Source organism: Canis lupus, chromosome 21 (genome assembly GCF_003254725.2).
Source record: "Canis lupus dingo isolate Sandy chromosome 21, ASM325472v2, whole genome shotgun sequence".
Classification (NCBI taxonomy): Eukaryota; Metazoa; Chordata; class Mammalia; order Carnivora; family Canidae; genus Canis; species Canis lupus.
The window spans coordinates 951,886-964,684 of record NC_064263.1 but is presented as its reverse complement, the minus strand read 5'-3'; the positions used below and the strand labels follow the sequence as shown (position 1 = coordinate 964,684).

The 12,799-nt window shown below is 35.9% G+C and overlaps 1 protein-coding gene across 8 annotated transcripts in view; it reads left to right on the top strand.

Annotated features, from left to right (window-relative positions):
* ARHGAP42 (Rho GTPase activating protein 42) overlaps nucleotides 1-12,799 on the top strand; it is a 287,838-nt gene that overhangs the window by 91,990 nt on the left and 183,049 nt on the right. For all 8 annotated transcript variants that reach the window (XM_025420939.3, XM_025420948.3, XM_035703751.2 and 5 more), the window contains exon 3: nucleotides 468-529. In XM_025420939.3, coding sequence (XP_025276724.1) covers nucleotides 468-529 — 62 coding nt within the window. The remainder of the gene's footprint in view (nucleotides 1-467; nucleotides 530-12,799) is intronic.

Here is a 12,799-nt window from a genome sequence, read left to right as displayed (position 1 = left end):
GAGTAACACAGAATATATAATCTGTCTTAAATATCTATAGCTGTTGAGCTTCTAGAAAGAAGTCAGCGGGAGATGTTGCATTACTCAGCTACTAAGTATACCAGAATAGTATTGGATTTATTGCTTCTTAGAGATTTAATATATTCATTATTTGTAGTATTCTGTTTAGAATGTGCAATTTCAATAATAAACTTTTATTTATTAATTTAAGTTTTAGACATTACATGCATAACTGTATTTCCCTTGTGTCTTTGAAGAAAACTTTTATCTGCAGTGCACAAATATCTGTTATCTATAGTTATTAGTCATTGAGATCCTATTGTGTATACTGTTCTATGCTTATAGAAACCTCAAACCACAAAATATATACATATTTATAACTAGCTTCATTGTATTTATTCCTGTGCAATTAGTTATTAGCAATGAAAGGAGGTTAATGCTTTTTTTTTTTTTAATCTTCTAAATAGCTCAGTCACTAAAAGAATTTGCAAGATTACTCATTGCAGTAGAAGAAGAAAGGAGGAGACTGGTAAGTCCTTTCCCCATTTTTTTTTTAAGAATAAAGCTTTCTTTGAACATACTAGAAGAAAGATGAGACCTTCTGAATTAGACTGATCTATACCAGACCTTATAATCTGAAACGTGTACTAAATGTTACAGAAGATATTTCTGAGTATGATTATCAGTTACTGCTAATGAGATACACTATTTCTCTTTATCTCATTTGTTCATCAGATGTAAATCATCTTCACTTTGCTTTCCATTTCTTTCAAAGATACTGAATTTTTAATTTACTCTAATTGAGTAAACTTCTAAAAAGCTTCAGTGTTATAATAAAGATACATTTTAAGTATTATTATCTTTTTATTGAAGTTTGATTTGCCAACATATAGTATAACACCTAGTGCATCCTATCAAGTGCCCTCCTTATTGCCCATCACCCAGACCTTCTAAGTATTAAAGACAATTCATGGAAGGAGCAAATAATTTTGCCAGCATGTTGGCAGGAGACTGGTTTGCTTGCTTGCTTTCTTTCTTTCTTTCTTTCTTTCTTTCTTTCTTTCTTTCTTTCTTTCTTTCTTTCTTTCTTTCTTTCTTTCTTTCTTTCTTTCTTTCTTTCTTTCTTCTTTCTCTCTTTCTTCTTTCTTTCTTTCTTTCTTTCCTTCTTTCTTTCTTTCATCTCTTTCTTTCTTTCTTCTTTCTCTCTTCTTTCTTTCTTTCTTTCTTTCTTTCTTTCTTTCTTTCTTTCTTTCTTCCTTTCTTCCTTTCTTCCTTTCTTCCTTTCTTCCTTTCTTCCTTTCTTCCTTTCTTCCTTTCTTCCTTTCTTCCTTTCTTCCTTTCTTCCTTTCTTCCTTTCTTCCTTTCTTCCTTTCTTCCTTTCCTTTCCTTTCCTTTCCTTTCCTTTCCTTTCCTTTCCTTTCCTTTCCTTTCCTTTCCTTTCCTTTCCTTTCCTTTCTTTTTCTTTTTCTTTTTCTTTTTCTTTTTCCTTAAGTGTTGAGGAAACTTTCTTCAAAAGGTATATTTCAGTTGGGTTTTAAGGGCTGAGAGAATTTTGCTTGGTTTGGAAGAATGGGGAAAGCGTTGTAGGTTGATGTATTAATTTATGTGACAGGGCAGCCCCGGTGGCGCAGCGGTTTAGCGCCGCCTGCAGCCCGGGGTGTGATCCTGGAGACCCAGGATCGAGTCCCACATCGGGCTTCCTGCATGGACCCTGCTTCTCCCTCTGCCTGTGTCTCTGCCTCTATCACGCTCTCTCTGAATGAATAAATAAATAAATCTTTAAAAAAAAAATTTATGTGACAGCATCAGAGCATAGTTGTTCATAATACATTTATTCATTTACCAATATAATTTGTACCCATTTTGTTTAAGTATCTTTGAAGGCCTCTGTGACCCTGGCTTTCCATTTGTATATGGGAAAAATAGTGGTACATATCCAGTAGGATTGTTATAAAGCATTTGTAGCGGTTAGATACATATAAGCCATTGTGGGAGACTGACCCATTCTGGGGAAGTCACAGAAAGCTTTTTTAATGGAGGTAAATTTGATTGGAGTCTTAAGACTGAAAAGTACACTTTCAAGTACTTTATGCATAATCCTCACTCCAGTTCTATGAACTATGCAATAGAAGTCCAAGTTTGATGGGGAGATGTAAGTAGAAGGTGTCTTATGGCCCAGAGAAGAGCTGGTAATGAGAATGGGAAAAAGTGGTTAGGAAGATGTGAAAATAAAGTTGTTGATGGTGTGGAGGCCAGAGGAATGTATAATCAGGTTGAGTGAGGTGGTTTTTCAAATCCTATGCAAGTAGTTCAGGAGAATGATAGGCCAACTAGCATGGGCTATAATTTTAGAAAATGTATTTAAAGAATATGGGAAAGTATGTTGTAGTTTACAAGAGTAAAAAGAGCTAAAGAAATGTTCCTATAGCATTGAAGAAACCTGTTAGATAGCAGGGGAAAGGTCCTTCCTCTGAGATGGGAGGGAAGAAAGAGCATCAGGTGAAATGTGGAACTTTGGGTAGTAAGTTGTTTGGACAGGGGGCAATAGTGTCAGGAAGACGTGCTCATCTGCTGTAAGAGGAGTTCATAGAAATAGTTTAGAAAGCCAAGAAGGAGCACTTATATAAGAGCACTTATATAATCTCTCTTATATAAGAGAAAAGGGACTATGGGTTCATGATAATGAGCCATTAAGGTGAACATCATAAATATGTCAAGGGAAGACTAATTACCATGCTTTCCTGGATTTTTCAAGCAGTACCCAGAGCCATGGACTGAGCAGTAAAAAGAGCTGAGAGGCCAGATTTTGTGCAAAGATGTGCTGAAGAATTTTTCTTTTAAAAATTAGTATTTCATTTAGGAGGCAGAATATTTTAAGTGTACTAAGAGTATAAAGGAGTTCTGTAATTGATAGTCATTTAATTATGTTTTTTTTCAGTGATAAGTCCTGATTTATTATATATTATTTGGAGTTGACCAAAATATAAGTATGTTAGAACAGCGACTACATAGACACCTAACAGTTTAATCAAATTCTCTTGTTCCCAGTGATTTACCATACTTAGTAAGATGAATACATCATATAGATAACCTAAAAGTTGTTTGCAGAAAAAAAAAAAAAAACCAAAGAAATATTGTTTTTTGAAGAAATGGTATCTCTTTATAGCTTCTTACTAACTTGAAATATTGAGTTAAAAAATTCCGGGGATCCCTGGGCGGCTCAGTGGTTTAGCGCCTGCCTTTGGCCCAGGGCATGATCCTAGAGTCCTGGGATCGAGTCCCACGTCGGGCTCCCTGCATGGAGACTGCTTCTCCCTCTGCCTGTGTCTCTGCCTCTCTCTCTCTCTCTCTCTCTCTCTCTCCGTCTCAAATAAATAAAATCTTAAAAAAAAATTCCACTATTGCCAACTAAAAATGCATAGTTTTAATGTGACAACAAAGTGACTCAGAGATAGTAATAGGAAATATCCATTTCAGAAACTTTTGAGGGTATGTTTATCCTCTCACTTCTTGCTGGAAAAAACATCTTCCAGGATGCAGTTTTTCAAGATGTTGACTGACATCTACCTCAAATATAAGAAGTAATTTAGTAGTCCTTTATGATGGCCTTAGTATAATACTGATTACTTACAGTGAGGATATTGGTATTGATGAGTAGCATGGGCTCTTTTTTTATTTTAAGTGCATCTTTATTTGAAATGTTAGAATTTTTCCCCATAGAATACAGCACTTAAATGATTAGAGATGCCCTAGGTCAGATGTCCTGTTATAAAGACTCAGTCTGTCCCCAGTGCAAGGAGGGGCATCTGAGCCATACAAGTTTTAGTTTCTAGACCGTTAGAGGAACTGCTCTGTACTTTGCATCAACAGTAACTTAGCTGTGCACACACTACCATTTTAGTCCAGGGTATTCAAAATTAATTTGAATAAATACTAACATACAAAGAGAACATCCTAGGGAGCCATGGAATCCTCATTTGAGGCCTTCCAAAAGAGATCGTGGTAACCTCTTTTTTGTTATTTGTATTGAAACACTGAATTTGACTCTTCAGGCCTTTGGATTTGACATTCCCTCTCTCTGAGACCCTGGAACCACATCTTTCCTTCTCAATACTCACCCTCTCGTTCCTTGTTCTCTTTCCCCACTGGCTTTCTTTCTACTCCCCTAAATGTGTTGCTACAAGCTTCTTTTGGACTTAAACCTTTGCACTTGTCCTTTCTCTGCCTTGTCCTGATCCATATCCTCTCAAGACTGGTTCCATCTTGTCATTCAGACTTGAGCTCATATACTCCACTGGGGGTCTGCATTTTCCATATAGCCTAAATTAGTGCCCTTTAATCCTTGTGTATTGTGACAGAAATACCTGCTGTCATGCAGCTTGCATTCTACTGGGCAAACATTAAACAAATGATTTCTGTTGGTGTTGAGTGTGCTAAAAAGAAAAATAATGCAGCTGGTAGAGGATCCTGACACTTACTGAGGTGAAGGAAGAGATAGGGAAAAATAGTTATGATTTTGAATCTATTTAGGTGCCTCTTGGCTATCTAAGTCACCTTGTCTAGGGAGCAGCTGGATATATGAATCTGGAGTTCAGGGGAACACGTACATTTTGTAGTTGCTGACACGTACAGGGGATTTAAAGCTATGGGAATGTATGAGATTATCCAGTCTTTGAGTGTGTAGACAGACGAGAAGAGGTGGGAGGATTGAGTCCTGGGGTGCCTTGAGTCCAGACTTTGGTCAGATGAGATAGAATCAACAAGGAGATTTAGATAAATAGGAGAACCAGGAGAAAGCTTTTGGACTGCTTGCTCAAAGCCTCATATTTTCACTTGGCTATACTGAGATGTAGGATGATATTGAAGGGAAAGGTATAGCATGTAGACCCAGAGACTGCAGGGTTCTTCAGATCGGAGGGTCCAGATCTGACCTGTCCTATACTGCTCCTCTCTCCCTTCCCCTGCCTCTTGACACATGTGGACTGTGTGTATAGCAGTATAGACATTTTTTTCTTAGTTGTATCTTTGTCACCAATTGAGGAAGCCTCTGTTTCAGAATATTTTAGCTCTTGTTTATCTTGAAGAATTTGTACAGATGAACTTATTTCTTATAGTTTCCATTTTGATTAACATAAGAAACTACTTATTTTAACCATTACTACCCACAACATTCACATTTGACCTCTGTCAATTATAAATTTTGCTTTAGGTTTCCCAGGATTTATATTCTTTCTATTCATTGCTCAGATCAGTCTTTTTTTATGAAAACTGAACTGGGCTAGGTGTCTGGGTATTACTTTGGAGCAAAAACATTCTTGAGGGACTGGGAGGGGAAATTTACAACCTTAGCAGTTGTTTCTTTTATAAGAATATTAAAATCTCTATTTTTCTTTTCTTACATTTTTCTAAAGTACAAGCAATCCAACATAAGGATTAATAAAGGATAAAGTCAAACGTGTCCTTTCCTTCTTTAGGTTCCAACAAAATTAGATCTTTATTTAAAAAAGAAAAAAAGTGCTAGAAATGTGAATTACTTGGTGGTTATTGACACAAGATTTTGAGTTGTTATGAGTCTCAGATATTTAAAAAATATGTGATACCTAATACGTTAGACACTTGTCATATGTGACTACTGAGCACCTGAAGTGTGTTAGTTTTTATGTAGTTTGTATCATATTTCTGTTGGGAGGCTGTAGATGGTAACTGACCTGGGGCCTTTTCAAGGTACCAGGCACTGCTATGGTTGCTTCATATTTTTAACTAATCTGTTTTCAGCAACCCTCTGAGGTGTATGCTATTAATATGCCCAATTTAAAGAAGAGCAAACTCAAAGACGCATAGCTAATAAGTGGTATTGCGAGGGTTTAAAACCAGGCTGTTCAGTTATTGAGCCTTCGCATAATCCACAATATTACAAACTAAGGCTCTGTTTTAATTAAAAATTGGATAATAACAATAGCAAACATGTGTTGTTAATATAGTATGTGAGATGCTCTGGTGAGTGTTTTAGGTATATTATTTTAATATCTTACAAAAATTAGGGACGAGCACAGGCATTATGCATTTTGAAATTAGATTAATTTTCACATTTTTCATCATATTTAAACAGGCATATATTTCATCAAAAACTCAATCCATCACCCAATTGACATTTTCCACATCAAATTTTGGCATGTGGGACCCCAAAATATGAACTATTTAAGTTCCCCCCCCACCCCTTACCTGCTCCCCTACCCCCATCACAATCTTCAAATCAAGGATTCACAGAATTGGAGAATGTTTTAAATGTCAAAAATTTCATGTCCTTATTTTTCTTGATTAAATATGATTTCCTTTTGCCATAAATGTTTGCATTGCTCATAACCCATCAGTAGATAAGGTCAATTAATCCTTGAGTTTCTGTCATTGGTGCTGTTATATACTAAGTCCAATGGTCTGTGAAGTAATCCAGTTACTTTTATTATCTCAGATAAATGAAGCATAGTATGCTAACATTCTACATGCATGACTATTGATTATATTTCTGGTATATTGTAGGTTAACTTTTATTGGAAACAAACTTTGGGTGTTCTGGGCTATACACCAATATTTTTATACTGTGATTTCACTTGAAATTTTTAAAAAAGCCATTTCAATGTTCTCCATGTACAAAGTTCTGATTTTCACATTTATTGAATTGCAGACATTCCCTATGATTTCCATTATTTGGTGAAATACTAAGGTAGACTTGAGAAGTGGCAGATAACACAATTCAGCATGACTGCAACACTAGTAGATTTAATTTTTTGTTGATCAACAGTTCTAGTACTCATTTGTATTTTTTAAAGTGTGCAAAGTCCTTTTTTTTTTTTTTTAAAGATTTTGTTTATTTATTCATGAGAGACAAAGAGGGAGAGAAAGGGAGAGAGAGAGAAGAGAGAGACAGAGATGTAGACAGAAGGAGAAGCAGGCTCCATGCAGGGAGCCCAATGTGGGACTTGATCCCAGGATTCCAGGATCACCCCCTGGGCCGAAGGCAGGAGCTAAACCACTGGGCCACTCAGGGATCCCCAAAGTACTTTTTTATACACAGAGCTGATGATATTGATTGACCAAAATTTAGTAGTGTTTAACACATACTACACATAAAGAAAAGGTAGTTGTTGAGAGTTATCACAGCTTCTTATTTATCATTTCTCAGATTAAGTTCATTATGGACCAGTATAAGAGAAACTTTCTTTGAGTAAAATTCATTAATTCAGTATGAAGGGCTTGAATAGGGTAATTCCTAGGATTTCAGAAAATACTTCAAAGTGTTCATAATTGGGATTATGTCTTTTGATTTTAAATTGAAAAAGACTTAGGACACTTAGAGGGAAATGTTTGTCAAAATTTTTCTTAAATCTTTTTAGAGATTTTTCTTTTATTTATTCATGAGAGACACAGAGAGAGAGGCAGAGACACAGGCAGAGGGAGAAACAGGCTCCCTCCATGGAACCTGATGCGAGACTTGAACCCAGGACCCCAGGATCATGACCTGAGCCAAAGGCAGATGCTCACACTGAGCCATGCAGGCATCCCTGTCAAAATTCTAAAATTTTCTTTTAATAGGCATGATATAGTAGTCAGACAGTGAAGCCTACCCTGGCAGGCTGCTTTTTAGTTATTTTGTTGCTCATTGATATTTCTATCCCAGAGTATAAGAAAGAGGGATAAAATAGATAAATATGAGACTCGATGATCTTGTTCCTTATTAGCTCTTGAAAAAGAATACTTAGAAAGAAGGTTGTGGGGCAAGCGCGGGTGCGCAGCGGTTTAGCGCCGCCTGCAGCCTGGGGTGTGATCCTGGAGACCCGGAATCGGGTCCCACGTTGGGCTCCTTGCATGGAGCCTGCTTCTCCCTCTGACTGTGTCTCTCATGAATAAATAAATAAAATCTTTTTTTTTTTTTTTTTTAAAGAAGGTTGTGTTTTCCTTAGTAAAATTAAGGTTTACCTGCTTTTAGAAGTACTGCTGTCATGGCTAGCTGTCAGCCAAGGGAAATTAGCTGGTGCAAATTTAAAAATCTATGTATGTGTATTTTGGAATATCAGTTTCACAAATATCTGGGTATTATTTTTGTGTACGTGTGTGTGATTGATGCCACTCTCACAGCTGGCATTTCTTGGGTATATGTCAAATTCCTAGATTTAAAGATTTATAAATGAATATCTGATAGTAGGCATCCAGTCTTTGTTTTTTTCTGTTACACAAGATCCCTCTATTTTTTTTTTTTTTTTTTTAAGATCAACCTTGACTGTATGGAAGGAATTAAAGGGAACTTTTCTATCAGATAGTTCTATTTTAAAAGCAATTAATTTAAAATAGGATACTTGGATAAAAAAAAAAAAAAACTTTCACTTGTTTTTTCAGCCAAGATACAAACTGGAATTGAAGATTTCCTTTTTTGTCTGGCTACTATGGCATGATTCTTTAGATGTGAAGTTTTCTGTTGCTTAGGGCTGTCACTATTCATATAAGCTACAATAGCCTGCTGCTGGACACAGCCCCTGTGCTGCCCATCTCTTTCTTCCCATCTCTAGTTCTTGCATCTTCCTGTCTCTGTCATTTATCTCAGCTGTATAGGCTGCTTTACTTTGTTATCTTCTAACATCACATCATGTTGAAATCTTTCTATTTTTACTTTGTACTTTCAAAAATACCTTTACTCTGATGTTGGCCATCATTTCTCATTGATATACTTGGAGATGTGCTAGTTTTTCCTACATTTATAAACCATGTTCTGATTTTTTTTGATAGGATGTACAAAGATACCTTAATATTATAAAGGATGAGTATATAGAATGTCATTGTATAATAATCCCACAAAAGTTTTTTAAGACCTGGATGGTGCATTTAATTTTATAGGGCAGAGAAAATAAACCTGAGTAGAAGTAAAGTAGACTAGAAAAACATTGGTAAAAGAGATCATGAAGGGAAATCTTAAATCATGTAACAAAGTTATGAATGGTTGGGAAATATCAGCTGACAGACTAACCAGATACTCAAAAATAAGAGGTTGAAGTATTCTTCATTGAGCAGAATGTTTTGTCTTTATTTGTAAAATTAAACCATAGTCACAGTGTTTATGTACTACCAAAGAGGTCGCAAGTTTAATTACCATCAGGATAAAAGAGAATGAAGGCTTTTTTAAAAAAACTGAGATAATCATAAATTCACACACGATTATAAAGAATAATACAGAAATTGGGTGTATTGTTTATCCAATTTCTCTTAATGGTAACATTTTGTAAAATCAAAGTATAATAGCTTATTATATTTTACATAAATTATAATATTAATTAAAAGTAACAGATTATTCAGAAACTTGCCGTTTGTCTTAGAATTCATAATTGAAATACAAAGTCTGTTAGTGGATTCTTATCAAGATGCCTTGTGTTATTTCACATTGAAATTTGTTATTTGTGTGTCAACCAGGCTACTCATTTGCAAGGCAAATAGAAAATTGGTGGTAAAGACACTGTGGGTATTTCATTTATCCATGTTGCATGTGAGATTCTGGAGCAACTAGAATTATAGACTCGGATGCCTCTAAGAGGCTTTTTGTCTCTTTCATTTGCTTGTCAGCTTCATTCTTAGATGGCTTCCTCCACAAGATGAGTCATAAACACTGCCACTGTACCTTGCAGAAGTTCTTTCTGGAGGGGCCTGTCTAGTTCCCCTTGGTAAATTAAAAAAACAAAAACGAAAACCAACTTTAAAATGAACTCTTCTGATTGGCTCAGTCCAGGTCACTTAAAGACCCTTGACCAATCACTCAGGACCAAGGGGACAGAGTATTTTGCATGTGTTCCTTTGAATATTAGGACTATTTTCAGACACAAGGGAATTATTGTGATTTGGAAATTACCCAACTCTTGGATATTACAGCATAGTAATGGCCTTAAAAAAGTTTCCAGTTAACATTGTCCTGTGAACAGAATAGTATGATAGTGCATTGTGTCTGAAATTTTACAGGACTTGGAAAACACTATGTCCATTCATCCAAACAGTAGAAACATTCACTTTAAAAATCAGGAAACAGACAAGGATGTACACTATTCATGCTTAAATTCTATATTGTTTTGGAAGGCCCAAGTCTGTGGAGTAAAATAAAACCAATGGCATAAAAGGTGTAAGACTTAATTTAGTTTATTTCATTGTGTCATTTCTTGATATGATTATCTCACATAGAAAATTCTAAATCTATACAGAATTTGTTAGAAATAAGAGTCTAGCCAGGTTCATAGTCATAAATTACATTGTGGTACACAACTTCAACTTGCAACAAAAGAATGACTTAAGAATAACTCAGCAAAGGATGTGCAGGACTTTTGTGTGTGAAATCATAAAGCTTTATTTTAAGATATTAAAGGAAAACTAAATAGAAAAAGTTCATAGTGAATCAGTGAAAAGGAATGATTTTAGCCAGCTGTACTATATAAGAGACAAGAGAATTTACTGTAACAATCTAACTTACAGAAATTTGATTAACTTGTCACCAGTGTAGTGGTAAACCACAGGCTGCTCCTAAAGATAGTATATTAACTTTTTTCATTTGGGAATGTGGTTACTCTATGAGGACCTCACTTTAACCATATTTCCAGACATCTGCCAAACTTTTGGATCTTTCAGACAATTTCAACAGTAGAAACACTGAAAAACGGGTGTACTCTTCATTTCTATAACCATATCTAGCTATATGGCAGAAAAGTGCTCTGCATAGTAATTGCTGTATTTCTGTTAAAGTCTCTCATGGCAAAATAAAATATCCCCACTGATCTGGGATTTTTCATTCTGTTCACTGTATATTCCTTCCACAGTGTAATTTCTGTGCACCACATAGAATACTACTGAAGTGATGCAAACAAAATGCATTTTTGTTGTCAACATGAAACCAGAATGCAAAGTTGAGAAAGTCTCAATTCCAGTGAATTGATGACATCAAGTAAAGCCCTAAGATCCTTAGGATTTTTTCTTTTTTCTTTTTTCTTTCTTTTATAAAGACTGTTCTGCTTTTCCCAAAGTGTAGAACAGAAACCACCAGCAATATGTTAGATATTAAGTATTATATGAATGGACATCTTATATTTTAGTAGTTCCATATTTATTTTAATGTGGATTTAATACAAATTATTGCTTTGGAGGAAACTTAGTAGAAGAAGTGAATCAGTTTATAAAATGTGGGACATGGATATGGCCAAAATCATGGATATGGCATGTGAATGAGTGACATCTGGGAATCCATGGAGTAGATGGGATATATATGCTTATGTGCCTTTCATTTTGATTGTCTTCTGTGACTGTATACAGAACATTGTCAACAACTACCTCCAAGTTTAGTACCTCATTTGTGGAGCTTATATCAAAACAACAACCTCACCAAAACCCAGAACTATCTCATTTCTTTTTAGTTCCTTCTGAAAGAATAAGCATTCATATAGTGAACACATTAATGATAGGTTAATTCAGATACTACTTATATCTTATGCTGAAAGATCGAAGCTCTAAGTTGTAGAATTTAGGTACCTTTATAGGAAAGCAGCTGTAGACCAGTATGCATAGCATAGTTTAATTTTTATTTACAAAACAATAATTCTATAACTTTCTACATTACTATCTTTCCCAACTATTTCAACAATTTATTCAAATATATTTTGATCTCCAGGAGCTGAGTACAGAGCTGTGGGCAAAAAGTTTCTGTCTTCTAGTTGGCAGAGATAGACATACCAAATAAGTGAGTCAGTGTGTATTACCAGATAGTTATAGGTACTCTGGAAAAATAAAGGTAAAGGAGGATAGGTGGTGAGGCTTGTTTTAATGGTGTAGGTGTGTAATTGGAGGGTTATAAGTGTGTTTTAATGTAGGGTAGTCAGAGGAGACTTCAGTGATTATGGTCACTGAAGCAGAGACCAGACAAAAGAAAGAGCAGTTAGTCCTGCAAGTCTCTGAAGGGAGTGCTTTTAGAGGAGCTCACAGAACTCAGTATCAAGTGCAAAGACCCTGAGGCTGGAGAGTATTTGGGGTATTTAAGGAACAGCTTAGAAGAAGCCAATACAGTTAAAGCAAAGGAGCAAATGTGAAAGTGAGAAGAGGTGAGGTGGGATGGAGTGGAGTGATGGGGGGATGTGAAGAGTATGGAGGGTCCTGCAAGGAGCTGGACTTTTGTTCTATGGAAGGGTCTTTCAGCAGAAGAGTGGCAGGAACTGATCAACAATTTTAAAGGATTACCCTGACTGTTACGTTGACTACAGACGATAGAGAATAAGACTGAATACTTACCTCTTAACTGGGGATACCACTCAGGAGGCTACTTGGGTTATTTCATTAGGTAAAAGACTATGGTGTCTTGCATCCGGATGAAAGTGGTAGAAGTGATCAGATTCTGGCTTATGTGTAGATAATACCAGTAGGATTTGGTGATTGATCAACTATGGATTGTGGGAGAGATGAGGCCACTATGTTTCATAGGAGTGGTTTCTCTACCTCAGTACTATTGACATTTTGGACCAGATAAATTTTTGTGAGGGACTTCAAGTCCTGTGCATTGTATCATGTTTAGAGACTTGTCTGGCCTCTACACTCTTCATGTATTCCTAACCCCACACCACCGCCCCCACTGCCATGTTACAGCAACCAAAAATGTCTTCAGACATTTTGTCCCTTAGGGGGCAAAGCCAACCTGCTGAAAACCACTTATCTCAGTTTTTTATCCTGATAGGGATCTTTAGGTGGAGTGATCATGGTGGGGGACAGGTATGTATAGTGGGTATTCTCCAGA